Consider the following 21,903-nt stretch of genomic DNA (forward strand, 5'->3'; position numbering starts at 1 on the left):
GGCCAAAGGCTGTTCCATGATAAAAAGAACATCATTTGATATCCCCCGCCAAAATTCATAATTGACTAAATTTCCTTACCAGAAAGACCATGCTGGTTGATAACCTTCACCAGCTGAGATGTGTTGGTGAACCGCTTGGCCACGCTAGCTTTGCTGATCCAGACTAGAATCAAACCTCAAAATTCATGCTAGCTTAAACTCTCAACAAGAATTATCTTCTCAACAAGGATGTTGTGGCATTCAGATAAAAAGCTTGACCTTTGACTAGTTTGCTACATGCTTCCATTCCAACACCATAGCAACAGGTTATCTCATCACCAAAAGCCACCAACACTCATCAGTTTCACACACACAAAAGCCATTAGAGTTTCTGTTATTATTTATATTTGATGATAGATGAAAACTGCTGCGTTTAAAAGCCAACCAAATCCAAGAATGAACAAATATGATACATAATGAATGGGGGCAGTTTGCTTTCTGAAGCACACCCATTAATAATTTACATGACCTCCAAATAATAAATTAACAAATGAATAAATAAACAAGCAGGCAAGCAAACATCAACAAACCCGTTTTAATTTTTTCTCCCCCATTATGGAAAAATATCACTGATATAATATAGTCTTTTTCACAGAATTAGTCCTTGAGAGGGCTTAATCAGTATATTTATGTTTCTCAAATGTGGCTTTCAGAGACGCAACGATCTTGTTACTTTATGCAAATGACAATTCAGACGTTCAGAGAAAGTTTCTCTGAGTTTCCAGCGCAGAGCCTTTTTTAGTCCTAGTCTCATGGCTGAAAAGCACAATGATAAAGCACAAAGGGGCTTAGCAAAGGATGGATAGCACAGTGTTTTGCAAAGTGGGCACTGATAGAGAACGTGCACAGTCACAGAACAGTGGCATTGTGTCCCTCCATTTTCGGGAGTCTGGAGTCCTGCACTGTACCCATGGTGACCAAAAGAGGGCGGCTGTCCTCAGGGCCGCTTGCACGAGTCAAAGAGATGGGCCTCTGCTGGCCAGGATGAGGTGGGGGAGGCTGGGGCCCCGGCATGGGCTCCATGGGCAGGCCCTGCTCCTGGTAGCCATACCCAATATTCCCACACGGGAAGCGCCGTAGTCTGTAGAGTGGAACTGGTGCTAAGGTGGCCGAATCCAGGAGTAAAGGAGTTGGCGCAGGAGGGGGCAAAAGTGGTCGACACAGGCCTTGTTGCTGCTGATGCTGTTGGCGTTGGAGCTGCTGCTGTTTGTGCTGTTGCTGCAGGCCCAGAGCTTCAGCTACTGTCACAGTCCGGCCCGCTTGTTCCTGCCCTTCACCTGGGATCCGTGGACTGCTTGCCTGTCTTTGTGCCTGTGTCTGCTGTCTCTTCTGCTGCTGCTGTAGAAACCATGAGCCATAGGTGGGGTTCCACAGGTTGGTGGGCTTTCCGTTATGGCTCTCCTTCTCTAAAGGGTGGGGCTGCATGAAGCCCAAATTCACATGCCCTCCATCCTGGGTGGTCAGGGGAGTTGCAGAGGAAGGTTTGGCAGCTGGTATGGGGGCAGTTACTACCGGGGGTTGGTGGTGGTGATGGGGATGAGGCTGAGATTGGGGAGCTGGTGGAAGTTTGCTGTCAATGAGAACAGCCTCCCCATCTCTCTTCGGCTGATCGGAGTGGCCGGCAGATGAAGCATCGTCGGTGCCCTGAGGGGTTACAACCAATGAGGGGGCCGAAGGGTCTTCGGGACGCATGGGTACCCTCTCCTCTTCCTCAGGGATGGGGCCATACTCTACAGGCAAAGGCACATGCACCACATCTGGATCCTAGGGGAAATTAATAGTCTGTTATTTACCTGTGCAGTCAAACTTCCCAGTATAAAGATTGTTGGTGAAGAACATTACAATTTAATAAATAAAAACTAAATAAAATAATACGAATAGATACTACTACTACTACTACTACTACTACTACTATTAATAATAATAATAATAATATATAAGAAAAGTATCATACCATATTTGAAATATTTTACACAAATTAAATTAAATTAAATTAAATTAAATTAAATTAAATTAAATTAAATTAAATTGAAGGGGTCATATGATGTTTCTAAAAATAATATTATCTGTGTATTTGGTGTAATGAAATGGGTTTGGGGGGGGGGTTTAAGGTTAAAAAAAAAAAAAAAAAAACATTATTTTCCACATCCTGTACATTATTGTTTCTCCCATGTGACCTGCCTTTCTGAAACGCGTCTTTATTACAAAGCTCATCATCTGAAAAGCATGGTGTGCTCTGATTGGCCAGCTATCCAGTGCGTTGTGATAGGATGAATGCCTCAAGCGAAATGCCTTGTGTGGCAAAAACAATAAAACCCATTACAAACGAGGTATGTGTTGCATCCAATGGGAACATAAATACTGATTATAACGACTCACACGTCTTATTATGTATTGTGTATTGCGCTGCATAAACATAAAATCATGTCCGTATTTGTGATCGGAGAAATGACAAACAACAAGCTCTATTCCCCCTGGAATGGGTCGATGGTGAGGATTGGGGGTGGTGAAGGGATGCTGAAAGAATAGAGAGAATGAAGATAAGGCTACTAAGATTATTTATAGTGTTTCTCTCTCAAGGTGGTTGGATAGATGGTACGGTTATTGATAGTTAATTTGGCCGTGTTGATTATCTGCGCATGCTCCTATTAATTTGGTAATATCACGCTGTAGGGTACTCACACAGGAAACAGTCCTTATCCTCAGTAAAATGTGTTGTAAGCATATTTGGGTTGAACTGTTCTAGAACAGTGTTGTAAATACAACCCATCCTCTGATTTCTAGTCGTGTCCCCTTTTGGGACGATCAAACAAAGTAGTTTTGCTTTCACAATGAAACAACTTTTCCACGGCATGGCGGAGGCGACAACAGCAAGAATAAAGTTACGGTTTCTTTATTTGTGTGAACATTTGGGCGGCGTTATGCAAATCTTTCCACATCGTGAAGTATACATGTGGGGGCGTGTTAGAATGAGCCATTTTAGGAGGGTGTGGTTGACTCTTAACTTTTATAAAAATATCTATTGGGATTTGAGACTTTAGTCTTTGCATCTTTACAGATCTTCTTTATGCAGCAAGAGCTGGTAACACTAATTGCATCATTTGACCCCTTTAAATTAAATGCAACTTCAGTGAGCCAAATAAACAGAAAATTAAGAAGATTAAATTGTGGCATAGAGCAGTGGTTCTCAACTAGTTTGGCCATAATACCCATATTTTACCATGGTCCATTTACCATTTACCATTTTTCTTTAGGATAAACCTCTACAAATATACAAGCAAATAAAAAATAAAAAATAAATAAATAAATAAATAAATAAAAAAAATTGACAGTTAAGACTTGAATATAAGAATATGATTAATACTGATAAACAGCCTATAAGGTAAGACTATTAAATAGCAGTCCCAAACTAGTTTGTGTTAATACATTTATGTTGGAATGAGCCACCACAGTCATTTAAATGTGTTCAATATAACACAAAGTGAAAATAGCATGGCATTTTTGGGTTATGGAAACAACAGGTACCATGGTGAATACACAATACTAACATGAACTGTTATGAAACATGGAAATTGCTCCTGAATAGAATGAATATCATACCTTCATTCAAATCCTTCCCAGGTAACACAAAGCACCAGTTGTGTGATTTTGTGTTACTTTACTAATGGTAGTCTAATGGTTAGAGATCTGGACTCGTAATCCAGAGGTTGTGCGTTTGAGTCTCGGGCCAGCAGGGATCGTAGGTGGTGGAGTGAATGTCCAGCACTCTCTCCCACATTCAGTACCATTACTGAAGTGCCCTTGAGCAAGGCACCAATCCCCCAACTGCTCCCTGGGAGCCGGAGCATAAATGGCTGCCCACTGCTCTGGTTGTGTGTTAATGGTGTGTGTGTTCACTGCTGTGTGTGTGCACTTTGGGTGGGTTAAACGCAGAGCACAAATTCTGTGTATGGGTCACCTTGGGTTTTTCGTGATAAACAGTGCGCTGGCCACATTTCCGTGATATACTACAATATAATATACTATGGTATAACATCTGATAGGGCAGGATAATTTGTTTCTGTGGTGAGTAGTGATGGGTCAGTCTTGAATGATTCGTTCAAATTCTTTAGGTTCTGTACTGGAATTAGTCAAGTAGTTCACCTGTTTCAGTCAATGCAGTATTGAGCAGGAAAGAGAATTGATTAGTTCATCTCATGAGTCTTCGGGGTCTTTCATGTCATTCGTTCATCACGTGACAGACCCATAAGCTTTGACCGATGCAGTCTGAGCCAGAAATAGACTTAATAATACTAATAACCAACTCTTTATTACCATTGTTACAACATTCATTGTATGGAAAATAACCATCGTGGCAGAAATTCACACATTTATAAACTGTAAGAAGAAAAAGCTTCAGTTTGACAATAGAAATGCAGTAACTGTAAGAGTAAATAATTAATATAATAATGATGATTTTGATGATGATAATAATGACTGCACTGGTTTGTAAGGGAGCTTGCAAATTTATTTGGTCTATCCAATGCTGTCACGTCACGTGACAAAAGAACGAATGATAGGTTAAAGCCTTATATACATTATTGTTGTTGTTGTTGTTGTTATTATTATTATTATTATTATTATTATTATTATTATTATTATTATATAGTACAAACATTAAAATTAAGGCAGTACACTTAAAATAATAAAGACAAAAACGAAAACAAAAAAACACAGATATGTTGCCAAGGTAATTCCTTATGAGCTTATATGGGTCTGTCACGTGATGAATGAATGACGGATGACTCGACAGATGAACTAATCAGTTCTCTTTCCGACTCAGACTGCATAGGTTAAAGCTTATGGCGCTGTCAAGTGATGAAGGAACGACTCAAACCCAATGACTTTTCAGATAAGAGGTGAGGTGAACTTATCATAGATGAAGACCCACGTAAACAATGTTTCTAATAGCATTATAGTTTTGTATTGTTTGTAGTGTGATCAGCATTTGCGTGAGTACTAGTAGACATGTTAGGGATAAAAAAGATGTAAAAGAATGAAATTAACAAAATGACTGGAATTTTTTTCTTTTTGCTGATCTAGACTCAAAGGTCTGAGTCAGTAAAATGATCCGAACTTCCCATCACTAGAGGAGAGTGACTTTTTGTTTCATATCAAGTTATGAAATCAATGATAGAATAATGATACTGTCATTAAGCCTAACAAGATCTCATCTAATTTTTCTCAGGTACTCTTTACTTAAACTGCAACTGACAACAGCTTTCATGCACCTCTTTCAAAGTAAAACTCTCAGATCAGAAAAAAAAAAAAAAACATTTAGAATTATGTTTTTTTTTTTTTTTTTTTTTTTTTTTTTTTTTTAATCATTGTTGTTGCTGATGTTGATTGTTTTTACTGTACCCTCCGCGACCTACTCAGAACAGTATTATCACAAACTTTTGGGTTGCAACCCACCATTTGAGAAACACTGGCCTGTTCAATTAATATATTCTGACAAACTCCCTGTGCACAGTATACATAATACATATTGCAATACAATTTGAAAATGCAGCTCCTAACAAAGCTGCTGTTGCACAGCATGAACAAACAAGGTTTTAAAATGTAGTACCTGCAGACAATAGTCAATTCTCTCCAGAATAGTTGAGAAGTTTGGTCTGTCTTCTGGTTGATGCTGCCAACTCTGTGTCATTATCCGGTACCTAAAAAAAAAAAAAAAAATATATATATATATATATATATATATAGATATATATTATTATTATTATTATTATTATTAATAATAATAGTAATAATAAGATGAAAGCGTATATATATATGTATTAATTTTCACTCACACTGGCCCGGGGCAGTTCTTGGGTGGGTCCATCCGGCCTCCGTTAGTAACAAACTCCAACACCTCTTGGTTACTTCGGCTGGGGTATGGCATATACCCCAGAGAGAAGATCTCCCACAGCAGAACACCAAATGACCTGAAAAACAAGTTGAAAGGAGGGAAAGTGAAGAGTACAGTGAGATGAAAGCATAGTAATTATGGAAAGAAGCATATTAGAGTGTGAAAAAAACAGTGGGGTTGCAATAGCATATGACAGAACTTGAAGCAAATTAATCTTTTAAATATGTAATTATATCACAGTGCTCACCATGTATCTGTTTTCGAGGTAAAGATTCCTTCCATAAAGGCCTCAGGAGGCATCCATTTGACTGGCAGCATAGCACGGCCTCCTTTCCTGTAATAGCTGGCTCTGTGAAAAAATAAAATAAAAATAATAAATAAAAAATAAAAACATGCCCAGACAAAAAATAATATTAAAAAAGCGGTGAACATTGTTATGGATGCCCACAGCAGCAGAGTGGAGTGAATTGTTAACTCCAGTCCTGGATCAGAGAGTGAAAAAGCACTGGAAAACGAAAAGAAAATAAATTATATAAAGACAAGATGGCCATTTCTTGTAGCTGATTCATATCCATGTTCTCTGAAGCCTTGACTTGATCCTTGGTCACTAAAACATTTACTAAATGAAGCCTGGGGTTAATTGCGTGCATATGGCTTGACCTTGTGTTAAAAGAAGAAAAAAGTATTATAATTACAAAGAGTAGCACTCATACTAATGTTGTGGGTGGCTAAATTAATGCATTTTAAGCAATGACTGTACTAATAAGTTAATCTTGCTTGTTCATTAAACATACGAGTTTAAGAAGTTACATTTAGCATGTTTTTTTTTTTTTTTTTTTTTTCTAGCTGTTAGTTTGAGTCACTGCTTTTAGAGTCTCCACTCAATTAAGTCGAAATTAGTTGGAACAACTTTTTGGTCATCAACCAAAAACACAACAATATTGTGTTTAAGCTAAAATTTTTAAATAAATACATAATCATGCTTAATTTATACCTTTACTCATAATATAAAGTAATGCCATATTTCACATAATTTCTGGACAAGAAAAGCAATTTAACTGAATGTTGCATCATCCTAAACATTAAGCTTCCTGATTTTAGAACAGTAAGTTAAGGTTATGGTAGTTAGGTCAAAGGTTTATGAAAAGTGACATATTTAGTTGATTTGAAATTCTTGCTTAATTTGCTTGTGGCAATCCATAGTATAATGGTTTAACTATACTGTAGTAAACCTAGACAGGAGACTTTATGTTGTGGCTAGAGGAATCTACTCTACAGACCAAGTAACACCACAGGGGTAGAAACAGTAATCTTTATTTTATATAATTCATGCAGTTACCAAACATGTCAGACGGGGTCAGGTGCTGAAAGTCCCAAGCACTAATGTTAAACAAATCTGGGCGAACAACACCACCATGGAAGCTGCTAAACAGAGAACAGCAATAAATAGGCCATAAAAAACCTAGCGCACATGCAATAAATAGGCAAAAGCTATGAAACACAAATCACCCCCGCAGGACACGGCACACGTTCACACAACACGTCACCGTCACACAAAAGACGCCATCAGACTGCCACATAAGAATTTAGTTCATCATAACCCTCCCACCCAATCATTAAATGGCTATACAGCTAGATTTAAAAATTACACACACACACACACACACACACACACACATAAAGAGTTAAAAACTTAACTCTCCCGGGATGCGAGACCCTCCCCCGGGGTCTAGGCTTTGCGCTGGTTGGTAGAGGGGAAAAAGCAGACACCAGTCCAGCGCTCGTGAGGCCTCCGACTGTAGCGAAAACGGAGCCCCCCTTTTCTGAGAAGCCGCGTCGCCTGACGCACTCCTATACCCGGCCTTATCTACAGGTTAGCCCACTAACTATTTTCACCGCCAGCAGCCCTAAACAGCATGCGAACGGCACCCACCCCCCAACCTTGAGTGCAACTCGGCGTTTAGCAAAAACACTGCTTCCCAGAACATCTCACGCTTCATTATGCCTTTCTATTTATTGTTCTCTCTCCTTCACGCTAATCAATGGTCAGGTGCAACAATTATTTACTCAACCCCATCTTCCCTCAAATCTCTCCCGCCCACACGCAATCATAACAATGCATCTTTACCACGTCACTTCATTACAATACATACCGATATTATGGACAATGTAAGCAAATTTTCAAAGATGATTTAATGAATCAAAACAACTGCTTTTCCATCCTTACTGAAGTGAATACAGTAGACAGACAGCTGAAGACTGAATGTAGCCACTAAATCCAAGTACATGTTCACAGATACACCTCCTTATTGGTTCTGGACCAACATTCCATTCAATAAGATTTTAGAGTTAAACTTGGGACATAATGGAATAGAGATATTACAGGTCGATTATATGAAAACTTAGGTTTAGGCTTTGACCTATGATTGTTTGTTTAAAATGTTGGTCCAGTACCAAAAAATGATGTTGATCCAGCAAAATGTTCTACTTGAGTAAATCACATCATGCCCACTGATACCAAGACTGCACCTTAACAGGATTTACACATGTAGGACACATTCAAATTCAGATGCAAAGATGCAATTGCAGATGCAAATTTCAGTCAGACTTCACTATGCAGAAAATATTCATGACCTGAAAATCATCTGCACTGTGCCTTTGACGCTATATGCAAGATATATTTGCATGCAAGTAAGTGGTAGTAGTAATGACAGTAGTAGCAGTAACAACACCACATTCACATTTAAAGTCCACATGAAATCAAAATTGACTATATTTACTTTGTTCACCTAAATTGATAGTTTTGTGCTGAACAATTCATCCATGCGAGTCAATCCACACACAAAAATTTTTTGGCTTCATAATCTTTAATCAAAATCTGAAAATGCCCCTCCCCTCTGCATTGGAGGACCTTCACTGATGACGTAGGCTTGAGGAATTGGGCGTCTGCTTAATCCGTAACCACGCCCCTCCAACTGACAGTAGACAGGCTGCCTGTGTGTTTGCGAGCATTGACAGCGCGTGAAAGGAGAGATGGCGAGGAGGTGCATTTTTGGTTGTGGAACTCACGGAACACTTTTCCCTTTCCCTAAAATTCCCTCGTTACGGTCCAGATGGCTCGATTTTTTACATTTCGAGGAAGGAGGGATAACAGAGTTTCACTGCCATGAATCTGGCAGACTTGCTTATCTAAAGCAACATACATAATATTCAAGATTATATGGAAATTAAACATTATATAAATATATAGATACATTCTGTCTGCAAAAGTTCTAAATTAAATTGTTCCGTGAAAATAACTTGAATGAATATCTGCAATACTGTTATAACACAGTCACTATTTACTTATTATAGTACGCTTACTTATAGCACAAACCAAAAAGGACAATTCTGTCATTAATTACTTTTATGTTGTTCCAAACTTGTACGTATGACTTACTTTCATAAGTGGAACATAGAATTAGATATTTCAAATGATGTCTCCGGTTTCTCCATACAATGAAAACTTAATTTGTCTTCCAGGTTGCATACAGGTTGTATGTAAAGCTAGAGTAAATAATTGTCTTAGCAGCCTCACAGAACACTGCGATACTGCATATAAGCTATACACAGGCAAGCACCACACATTTATACAAATATAGCTTCACTGAATGCAGTCTTATCTGAAGACATATTCTTCACATTTCTCATAGTGTGATCACTGTCTGTCTGAAACCATTTTCTTCATCCAGAGCTGATGTTATCAAGATCTAGTTCCAATATATGACCCTCTGCTGACAACAGTGAAAAAGAAATAAAGTGAGAGAGAAAAGAAAAAAAAAAAAAAAGAGACAAATAGGTCTTTTTTTTTTTTTTTTTGCCATTAGCTACCCTGAGGTTGCTAAAGCAATATTTTGTGTATAATGCTGAGCATTCATAACAAAAAGCAAACAAGGCTGAAGCTGAAAAAAATATAATGGCCACTATCTCCAAAACAAAAGCATTTGCACTTTTGTCAAAATCCTGATGATGCTGGACTTTTCGAGCTCTGGTTGTATATAATCTAGCGTGTGGCTTGCTGGGGTTGTGGCAGCCTGTTCTACCTCCCTCAGGAACACACACCTCACATACTAACATAACACTCATGTTTCCACCAATCTCAACCATGCCAACAGATTTCGCATGTCAGGACTCAAGAGAAACCAACGATGAAACCCTCTGAAGTATGAAATCAAGAAGAACACAAAACTTTTGTATCACTACTGACTATACAGTCCTCGGTGGGATGGATTGCTGCCACAGGCGAGTAGATTGAGGAAAGTAGATGAGGCAGGGGAAGGAACGTTTGGGATTGTGAAGTTCTTAAATTCAATTCTAAGAGATAAGTTGAAAAATATCTTCATGGTTATATTCGTATTTTGAATATCAGTTTAAAAAAGCGTTATGTATATGGCTGTATCTTTCTCGTTCTAGACAGAACTAGAACCCCCCAATCTAATTCAATATGCAAGGCACCGTACTAGAAACAAAGAGTTGTAAAACTTCCCTCCAAAGGGTACCATTCCTCATTGGCTTACTCAAATCCTGAGGGTGTGACATCATCCCCCTATATATATCACTAATTTCCTGATCAGGTGGTTCTTTTAGATTCAGGAATTCCAGGAGAAGATGCTGAGCTTAAAGCCTTAAAAACCAAGCTAAGCTTGTGCCAGACTTCAGCCTTGACTATTCACTGATCAAGATCCTCTGATCTCAGTTGTATCACACTTGAGGTTGTTCATTGTTTGCTCATAACTGGAGTCCATAATCATGCAGATTTTTGCTACTTGCTCTAAATAGTATCGTACAGTAAGAACGTTCTTAGACTTGACAGACAGTTGACACTGAGAGGTCAAGTAAAAACTTACAGTGGATCTAAATATTTATAATTAATCATGACTAGTTATGATTGATTATTCATATTTCCCCTTTGAGCTGATTGGCTACAACGGCATATGATTGGGCAAAAAATAAATAAATAAATAAATAAAATCTGTGTAGTGCAATATGAGTCACCAATATTTCCTAGAAATAACAACTGAATATATTAAATCTGAATACCCACTTAAAGTGAATTTCAACATTTATTAGTACACCAGAATATACAGTACATTACGTCAGAATTAACAATAACTACAGGACACAAAACTCTAAGTTTAAATCATATTGCCTTTAACAAAAACTTATAATTAGTCTGATTTTGGATCAAGGTGTATCAGGGAGTTTACAGGATGTCCTTGTGTTTAAAAACAGAAAGACAAAACATAATGCAACTGATTGTAATATTTTAAAAATAAGTATGCTCCATACCAATTTAGTGCTCAAAGCTCTCACAAACATTTGGACTCTAACAGTAACCATGTTAAAATGTATTGTTAAATGTGGTGAATTTAAAAGACAGGTTGTGTTTTGATGGCTATAGTGGTTTTATATTAAGTTTTTTTTTTTTTTTTTTTTTTTTTTTTACTTATTATTTTAAAGCACGGTGCTTTAAAGAGGACCAGTACAGAGATAAAGCTTGTCAGAAATAGATTTATTATGCTAACACTGTAACAGTTTGCTGTCAACAGGTTAAAGCCCTCTCCGAGACACTGCATCTGCACTCACCCTTTTTAAAGCACCATGGTAAAAAAGATAAAAGCTTAAAGATAAAATAAAAATAGTTTGTTGGGAGACTAATCGACCATCCTGACCTATCCCGAGTGATAATGAAACACAGTCAAAAATCAAGGAAACCTCTAGAGTTAACTATGTCCATTAAAACCGACCACATCTCAGCATCCTCAAGTCTCGGAGGATAAGATAAAATATTCACGCAAACCTCCACTGTAATTCTACCCATCCCCAATCACATTTTCCATTTTCCTCACAGCTCTGAACTCTTGCGTTGTCGGCAGAGCTCAGCGGGAAAGTGCAAGGAAAATCTACATCAGCAATTAGAGCGCACTTTTATGGCAACACTCCAGAGGGAGTACAACAATGCTCCATCTTTCCCCCTTAGATTTTCTCAGGTTAATAATACCCTTCTTTCACCAGCTAAGTGAGCCATTTTCAGACACACGTTCCAGTTGGAGTTGAAAGGCAGTCAAGCTCACAACTCCTTTCACTTCGTCACAACAGATTCACACTAGTGCCATATGATCTATCTCTCCAAAGATAGTCTATAGCTTATTAAGGCTGGATATTGTTGGTTGTAATACAACACCACATGGCTTTACTAACTATTCTGATAAGTAAGATAGTAACTGACTGATTGATTCCCAGCGATATAGTCTGGTGCAAAGGCTAGGTAAGATTTCCTTGTTGTTGATCTAAAATGAACTTGACAGTCACTGTGCTTTTTTGCATTATAGAAAAAAAACCAGCTGTGACATTTTGATGATAGCTCTTTTTGTGCACCTTTCACAGAAAAAATGTCAAGAGTTTTAAGTGGCACTTAACTTTAAACTTTTAAGTTCAGAATATTAGTCTACTGCTATAAGTTCACGGCACTTATAAAGAGTAATATGATTACAGAGGAACAAATGATAAAGTGGGACAGTTAAGCTTGAATATGAATTTTATTTTGAGTAACCACCAACCAATTTACAACCGCCAGCTGGAAATTCAATGGTAGGGAAAATTATAGTTTTACTACTTTAAAAAGATCTGCCTGAGATTTAGAAGTTAACTTTATTATTATTATTATTATTATTATTATTATTCAAGATGTGAAATGTATCTGAAAATTTGAAAATGGTTACAAAAAAATAAATAAAATTAAATAAAGCACAGACTCCTTTCTGGCTTGTTTTAGACATGAAAATGAAAAATGAGTGCCACTTTAGCATTATTCTGGCCATTGATGAGAAGAGGTCTTTCAATGTTCATAAAAAAAAAAAAAACTCTTTCTGATCTCAGATGTTTGAACAGCGTGTAAACTATAGGAGTGTTTTGGTAGTATGTTTTGTCTAACATAGCCAAGGTCGTGAGCGATTGCACGAGAGAGAATGTTTGACCATTTAAATAAATAGGAAATAGAAATCTACCCTTTGAATTAGCTGAGTGCCTACTAAATAATTTTGCTTTGCTCTTGCCTTAAAATTAGAAATAGGCTGATAATAAAAGCTCGCAAATGGGTTTTCATATGAGATACACTTATCTTTTCTCAACTGAAATACTGTGGAGGAAAAACAGCCTCTAAACAGTCCTTCATATTTTATGGCCAATTGAATATTGAATATAAACATAGATGCAAAATAGAACTGTCATGTTTTTTTTTTTTGTTTGTTTTTTTTTTTGAGTCTGCAATCTCCAATTTCCATGGACTGGTGCTTGTTTATTTTATTGTATTTTATTTACTATTTTGTGAACCTGTAAGGGTGATATTAAGGTGAATTATGAGATCATGATGCCATACTGAGATATGTAGCATACCTGTAGATGTCTCTGGCCATGCCAAAGTCTCCTATCTTGGCCACCCTCCCCAGACCTTTGCAAGTCAGAAGACAATTTCTGGCAGCAATATCCCTGTTAAGAATAAAGAGTGATTATTCTGATGGTCATATTCAGAATAGAGAGACATTTACCTAAGATATTAATCTGATTTAAAAAATATCCATTACAAAAAATATTCAGTATCATCATATAGTCACAGTTTATCTTGAGATGTTTATGCTGTCTTGTTTCTCCTGTAAAATGCATTGTTGTTTCATCGTGAAATATATCAAAGAAAGCTGCATTTAGATCACCCTCTCCTTGTTACCCGCCAGGACACATATTTTATGCTAAGATCTATTTTCAGTAACTTTAGGTTTGCTAGCTTAAAATGTGTAGCAATGTTGAACAATAGTGTTTCCAGTCCCGTTACTCATTCATTTTGTGCAGAGGTTTCTGTGTGGTCCCACAGATCTGGTGTGGAGGCCGCTGGCATGTACTATTTTGAACAAGCAGATTCAAAGCAACTCAACATTTCAGGACTTCCAAGCTTTTATTGTGGACTGTTTAAAGTTTGGAGTTTGTTTAAAAAGGAGAGGACAGAACATCACAGCTTGCTGTATTGGCTTCTTCAAGAACCAGTTGTGTATGGAACTCATTTGAGTGCAACCTGTTAAATAAGTCCCAGTTTACTTAGACAGTTTTTATGTCTATTGTAAAGACTTTGGGACATGTAATCCAGCTTTCAGGTGCAAACATGGACAATGCTCTTTTCCTCGGCTCTTATTTAAAAGTGCACTCTGTTCGTATAATCGCTTTGTTGCTCAAAAAGTGGAAAGAAGCTTTAACAGATTCTGAATGTACTTTGTAGCTTGACTATTGTAATGGTTTCGTTCAGCCCAGTGTTGAATATAATTTTCCTTTGATATTTTTTTTCCAGACTGTACAAGTTTTTTTTTCTTTTCTTTTTTTTTTTTTTTTAACTGGTAATTCTAATGCTTTTGTGCATGATTCTGATAAGAAATTGTTATACGGTTTGATTGTTAAGATTTTGAACAAGGACAATTTAAATGGGAAAACTGACACTCCATGGAGAGCTCGTTTAGGTTTGATTGATGGTGTTGGACCTGAATGGAGAGCGTTGTATAAACCTCCATTGTTGAAGAAAGTTGCTGATTTGCCATGGAGAGTTTTACATTCAGCCATTGCTGTTAATGCTTTTATTTCTGTGTTAAACCCTGATATTAATCACGACTGCCCTTTTTGTACTTGCCGTGAGACACTTTTTCACTGTTTTATGGACTGCTGTCATCTCTTGCCACTGTTCTCAAGGTTGGAAGATCTTTTTAAATTGTTTGGTGTAGTTTAGTGTTTGTTATTTTAGGCTATAGGTATTTTTTTTACCTATCATGCATTCCCGGGGAATTGGACCCCCCAACCTTGCGCTTGTTAACCCAACGCTCTACCACTTGAGCTACAGGAACACTATCTTGATCTGCAAGTTATGAGGAAATCTAATCTCCAAGACTATTCTTGTTTCTTTTGAAGGTCATGTCATGTTTCCACGTCTCCAATTCCATGCATCTAAAGGTATTTGGTACTGCACACCGAGTATTTGACAACAACGGATTACACCTTTATGCCAAAAAAATAAAAATACAAAATTCCTCAGAAAGTGCAAAACGATCAATCCCTCTGGTTTTTGACCAAAACGTTGAAGCTGAACACGGATGCCCAGATCCATTTTAACTCAGTGAGGAACTTCAGTAAGAAACCGCAGATGGGTAAGCGCCCCAGCATCCCTGTTCTTTATCGGGATTGATGACCAGACTGCTCATGTAGCATAAATGAGCTCTAAGTGAACTCATTTGTCATGCCATTTCGGATAAGAGTGTCAGAAGGAAATATAACTCCCAGTGCAGGTTAGAGAGGGAAGCAGGACTCCTGAACAGAGTCAGGAGCGCTGAATTTGTGCTGACTTCAGAAAAAAAGCAGATCATCCATCTGTTGTTAAATCGATCTGTAATGTGTGTTGGGTTGTCTGTAATTATACCTGTGGATGAACTGGTTCTCTTCCAAGTACTGGCAGCCGCGGGCGATGTCTCTAGCAATGTTGAGAAGATCTACCATGGTTAAACTTGAAGGATGCTCCTGGAAAACATTACAGAAAGTCAGAATTCTGGGTATTCCCTTGAGGAAAAGAAGTATACTTTAGCAAAGTGTCAAAAATAATATAAATTAATATACCTAATAAATATACTTAAAATAATTTAATTAAGTGCAAACAGAATTTAATGTCTTTGGATACATAATTGCATGCTACTTACAATTAATTACAAATCTACTGCAATTTAAGTAGATATGTAACCCAGGACCACAAAACCAGTCATAAGGGTAATTATTTTGAAAGTGAGATTCAAACATAACATGCAGGAAAAAAAAAATAGGCTAAATCGTGTACACAATTTACTAATTCGTTCCCTCAATGTACTAAAAAGTGCACATAATTACTATTGTGTTCCCTCGATTTACTATTTCTTTCACTCGATTTATAAATTGTGCGCACAATTTACTAATTCGTTCCCTCGATTTGCTAAAAGGGAACGCAACAGTAAATCGAGGGAACACAATAGTATATCGAGGGAACGCAATAGTAACCGTGTGCACATTTTAGTACATTGAGGGAAAAAATTTGTAAATCGTGCGCACAATTTATTTATTTGTGTGGGGCTCTCTAAACATCATATAAAAGCTGGATAAATAAGATTTCCATCTGAGTACTGTTTGTTAGGATCGGACAATATTTGGCTGATATACAACTACTTGGAAATCTGGAATCTGAGGGTGTAAAAAAAAAAAAAAAAAAAAAAACAATCTAAATATTGAGAATATTGTATATATATATATATATATATATATATATATATATATATATATATATATATATATATATATATATATATATATATATATATATATATATATATATATATATATAAACCTAAGTGTCAATAGCAGTGACATTAATGGTATTTGCAAAGGCTATGTAATTTATTAGGAAATTACAGACAAATTTTTACTTAGGTGGATCAAAAAAGCACTATATATATATATATATATATATATATATATATATATATATATATATATATATATATATATATATATATATATATATATATATATATATATTGAGAATATTGTATATATATAGTATATTTTCATTATAATCACATTTCTAATGATTAGTTGCAATTTAGTACACTAAAATATAGTAGCTTTAAATATAACACTAAGTAACGCTAAAACACTTCAGATAAAATTTGAATCTAGTACTTTAAATGTGCTTCAGTATGTTAGCCAACAGAATAATTGTAATTATTTATAGCCTGAGAATGGATTAATAAAACATGATGATTTAAAATGTACTGCAATGTAAAACGTTTAATTTGACATTATTACAAAATAAAGTTCAATAATTTGATTATTATTATTATTATTATTATTATTATTATTATTATTATATATATATATATATATATATATATATATATATATATATATATATATATATATATATATATATATATATATATATATATATTTTTTTTTTTTTTTTTTTTTTTTTTTTTTTTTTTTTTATAGCAACAAAACCAAATCAATAATCCAAAAGCAAAGTCACAAACAAATAATGAAAAAAAGAATTCAGGAACTAATGACAAATAACTTCAAAATGTTTATGCAATACAAGACGCTGTGACTGTGTGTGTGTGTGTGTGTGTCCTTACTAGTCTTGGTCTAGTTTCCCTCAGGAAGCTCTTGAGATCCCCTCCAGCCATCAATTCCAGCAGAATGAAGCGAGGCAGAGCTTGCAGACTCACCCCGATACACCGCACAATGTTTTGGTGACTAAACTTGCTGTCAGAGGAATAGAAATAGAAAAGTGGTATTTTTGCCTATGGCAGTGGTTCCCAGTCAAGGTCCTGGAGAACCCCCAATACTGCATGTTTTTGGTGTGTCTCTTATCTGACACACATGTGAGCTCTTGGAGTCTTCACTAATGAGCAGACGAGTAGGGAGACATCTAAGATGTGCCGTGTTGGGGGTTCTCCAAGACCAGGACTGGGAACCACTGGCCTATGGGATAATGCATATTGTTTGTTTTGTTTTGTTTTTACCTGATTATGAGAGCTTCCATAAGAAAATCCAGCTCGTCCTGCTCAGAGCACACCTCAGGAAGGGTCTTATAAAAGAATATTTTAATAATCAACTCTATGCACACCATTAAATCATTACACATCTCTCTCTCTCTCTCTCTCTAATATATATATATATATATATATATATATATATATATATATATATATATATATATATATATATATATATATTGTAAGTTTAGTATTTCATTTGGAAACCAAGGTCCTAGAGTCTGGAGGAAGGGTGGAGAAGCTCATAGCCCAAGTTGCTTGAAGTATATACAGGTCATTCTCAAAATAATTAGCATATTGTGAGACGAGACATAATTATTTGAAGGTTGACTTTTTTTGTATTAAAAATATGCTAATTTTTTGAGATAGGAATTTTGGGTTTTAAATTAAAGTTTATTTTTTATCATTACATTATGGAAAATAATGCAATTTTATCACAATATGCTAATTTTTTGAGAAGGATCTGTATATATTTCTTTCTTTTATTTTATTTTTTTTTTTTGCACAAAGTCTCATCAGTGCTCTATCAGGTATTACTTTTATCAGCATATTTTTTATATTTGCCTATAATTGATTGCTGTTACACGTTTTAACTTTATGAAGGACAACACATAAGAAGGTATTTTAAAGACTGTTGGTAACAAAGCTGTTTTGGTTACCTGTGACTTTCATTGCATGAACAAAAATACTACAAATTACTGGTGCATCTCAATAAATTAGAATGTTGTGGAAAAAGTCATTTATTTCAGTAATTCAACTCAAATTGTGAAACTTGTGTATTAAATAAATTCAATGCACACAGACTGGTTTGTTTTTTTGTACGTTTTGTATTTCATTTGGAAACCAAGGTCCTAGAGTCTGGAGGAAGGGTGGAGAAGCTCATGGCCCAAGTTGCTTGAAGTTCAGTGTTAAGTTTCCACAGTCTGTGATGATTTGGGGTGGAATGTCATCTGCTGGTGTTGGTCCATTGTGTTTTTTGAAAACCAAAGTCACTCGTTTAAAAAGACATTTTGGAGCACTTCATGCTTCCTTCTGCTGACCATCTTTTTAAAGATGTTGATTGCATTTTCCAGCATGAATTGGCACCTGACCACACTCACCAGACCTGAACCCCAAAGAGAAGCTATGGGGTATTGTCAAGAGTAAAATGTGAAAGAAGAGACCATAAAATGCAGATGACCTGAAGGCCACTTTCAAAGAAACCTGGGCTTTCATTCCACCTCAGCAGTGCCACAAACTGATCACCTCCATGTCACGCTGAATTGAGGTGGTAATTAAAGCAAAAGGAGCCCCTACCAAGTATTGAGTACATGTACAGTAAACTAGCATACTTTCCAGAAGGCCAACAATTCACTAAAGATGTTTTGTTTTTAATTGGTCTTTTGAAGTATTCTAATTTTTATTATTATTATTATTTTTTAAAAATGTGAGCCAAAATCATCACAATTAAAATAACCAAAGACTTAAACTGCTTCAGTCTGTGTGCACTGAACTTATTTAATACACGAGTTTCACAATTTGAGTTGAGATACTGAAATAAATGAACTCTACCGTGAAAATCTAATTTATTGAGATGCATCAGTATGTTTCTCAAATTATCTCCTTTTTTCATATTATGTTGTAACCTAAATGTTTATGTGTAATCAATTTTACGTTTAATCAAATAAAATATTTATTTCTAAAGATACTATTTGTAATGTTGACATTATATAATCTTTTATGGGTATCAGTGTGCTCACAAATAAAACAATTAATCAAAATATTAAATACCAGTTTCCAAGGTCAAGCAGCATGACAGACTGTTTAAATATATGCAGATCTTACCTTTACAGCCACCTGCATCGGGCTGGGCTCCCCCGGTATCCCTACGGCTAGTCCTTCATAGACCTCACCAAATGCCCCATGACCCAAACCTCTACAAACAAAACACACATTATTGTTACTTATTTTGTCAATAATATCACTCCATGTTTTTTATATATAGGTTCAGTCCTCACTTGTTAGAAAATTACAGTTAAACAACATGCCAGCACATAACACTTCTTCAGCCCCACTGAACTGTAGAGAATTAGCGACGCTCCTAACCTGGTGAGGGAGATGTTGCGCCGCGGCACCTCCTTCAGGTCATTGATGGAGGCGGTCTTCCCTCCAAAGCAGTAGTTTGGATTGTAGTCGGTCATGATAGTAGAGGCTCTCAGTTTGCTCAACTTACAGTCGGGACTCTGTAGCTCAAGCTGGATAGACTGTAGCTCGGTGTGTTTCCGTCTGTACACTGAAAGATAATTAGCACAGCATGATATTTTTAGTTTGCTACAAAACCTTTGCATATGGGACTGTTGACATTGCCAATGTTACATTCAAATTCAATTTGGAAATAAACTATTAAAATCCTGTAGAAAAAAACAGTGTTATAATCTTTTGGACAATCTATGTGGGATGCTAATTTAATTTGTGCTGTCATCGGTTTTATTACAAAAGCAGGTGTAATAATATAAAGCTATTTTCTCTATCATTTTAAATTATTTTTGTTAACTATAACAACCGTGGAGGCAACATTTTATTGCAAATCTGTGGATAGCTACTGCATATGAGTAAAACACCTTCAAACAGTTTTTAAAAACAGGCATGTAAGGGTGTACTCACACTAGGCACGGTTGCCATGAACCGGGCCCGAGTACGATTGTCCCCCCTCCCCACTCCCCCTCTGGCCTGCACTCACATATAGGGTTTCAGCATTCGTGCCGGAGCACGCTTACGTCATTATGGTGCGACGGTTTCGGGATAAACAGGAAGAGCGGCGCTCTATGAACACAATGGAGTGCATCGCTCTGTTTTCTTTGTGGATAATTTTGTGTTGTTTGGTCCACAGCCTGTTGTTAAACAGATGTGCCGCCTTAGTGGCGCGAACATTTTCACGTAATCGTGCTGCTCGTATGAGGATGTTTGCAAGATACCAGCTGAAGTGCAGCAAGGACTTTGCAGTTTTTTGTTTTTTTATGCGTTTTGCACCTCTGCCGTAGACCAAAGCGACCCTTTCCCTGCCATGTTGGTTTTGGAGCGTCGCAAAACCGTGATGCAAAGCGTCCTTTTCCGTGCCCCGGCACGGTTAGCGCTCACACTGCATGCGAACCGCGCCCGAGTCCAACTGAACCGTGCCCTGGCCCACCTCTTCCAAGCGGGCCAGGGTCGGCCAATCGAGCCGCGCCCGGGCACGATTCGGAGCACTCACACTAGTCAAACGAACCGCGCTTTGGTGGTCAAACGCACTCGGGCACGGTTCAAACTGGCTAGTGTGAGTACACCCTAAGTCCAAGTTTGGTGGGCTTGACCCCGGGAGTAATCATTAGTGCAGCATGTGGAAGTGATTTATTCATTAAGTGGTAATCGACGACGCTTGTCAGAGCCCAGTTAACAGCCAATTTATCACACAGAGTTTGCTACTACAGTGTAGATAGAAAAAATTATGTGTTAGGTGACGTGGCACAGTGTATGTGTGTGTATGTGAACCTGAAGTTAATTCACTGAGCAAAACAAGATGCCAAACATGAGACATGCAACAACAGAATGCTGTTATTGTAGTGGGACAGCCGCCATCCACCCCAATAATTATATTTGCACATAAATTATAATATTTCAATCAATCAATCAATCAATACCTGTTATGGGGTATTTTGGTCATGGTATAAAGTACATTTTACAATTTCTAAAATGGCATCAATATTGCTTTGGCATGAAGCTACACCCACACCCATAGGTGTCAGTATATACTCTCCAAGACAACAGTCATATCAGCCAGTGAAAAAAAAAAAACAACATATTATTGTAATAAAAAAAAAAAAAAAAAAAAATATATATATATATATATATATATATATTATTATAGAATATCCTGTGATCTGTCTGCGAGTGCAGGTTTACCCATTCTTTTTCTAGCAACCAAAAAATTGGCAAAAAGCTTCCCTAAATGACTTGGCTCCAGTATTATGTTTTAGTAAGCCTCTGACATTCCATGAAACTATGCTTATAAAAAGGAATTGACATGGTCTACTTACTGATCATAACACCAGAAACTGCCAACAGTAATGCAGCAATGAGGGCGGAGGTCCCCACAGACAGACCCAGTGCCAGATGAGGCCAATACGGCTGAGCGGGCACCATAGGCACCACTACACAAACACAGCAACAAATATACAGTTTATATGAGTCAGGCAAAAGTCAGCTGTATTTACAGTATATATATATATATATATATATATATATATATATATATATATATATATATATATATATATATATATATATATATATATATATATATATATATAT

The 21,903-nt window shown here is 36.6% G+C and overlaps 1 protein-coding gene across 1 annotated transcript in view; it reads right to left on the reverse strand.

Moving 5' to 3' along the window:
* Nucleotides 1–361: 361 nt before the first annotated feature.
* LOC127933196 (ALK tyrosine kinase receptor-like) overlaps nt 362–21,903 on the reverse strand; it is a 52,621-nt gene continuing 31,079 nt past the window's right edge. The window contains exons 11-21 of the mRNA XM_052529996.1: nt 21,630–21,743; nt 19,663–19,849; nt 19,402–19,492; nt 17,545–17,609; nt 17,155–17,284; nt 15,420–15,517; nt 13,367–13,459; nt 6,180–6,281; nt 5,874–6,008; nt 5,648–5,738; nt 362–1,803 (exon numbers count right to left, since the gene is read on the reverse strand). Coding sequence (XP_052385956.1) covers nt 889–1,803; nt 5,648–5,738; nt 5,874–6,008; nt 6,180–6,281; nt 13,367–13,459; nt 15,420–15,517; nt 17,155–17,284; nt 17,545–17,609; nt 19,402–19,492; nt 19,663–19,849; nt 21,630–21,743 — 2,021 coding nt within the window. The 3' untranslated portion in view covers nt 362–888. The remainder of the gene's footprint in view (nt 1,804–5,647; nt 5,739–5,873; nt 6,009–6,179; nt 6,282–13,366; nt 13,460–15,419; nt 15,518–17,154; nt 17,285–17,544; nt 17,610–19,401; nt 19,493–19,662; nt 19,850–21,629; nt 21,744–21,903) is intronic.

Source organism: Carassius gibelio, chromosome A17 (genome assembly GCF_023724105.1).
Source record: "Carassius gibelio isolate Cgi1373 ecotype wild population from Czech Republic chromosome A17, carGib1.2-hapl.c, whole genome shotgun sequence".
NCBI classification, from domain to species: Eukaryota; Metazoa; Chordata; class Actinopteri; order Cypriniformes; family Cyprinidae; genus Carassius; species Carassius gibelio.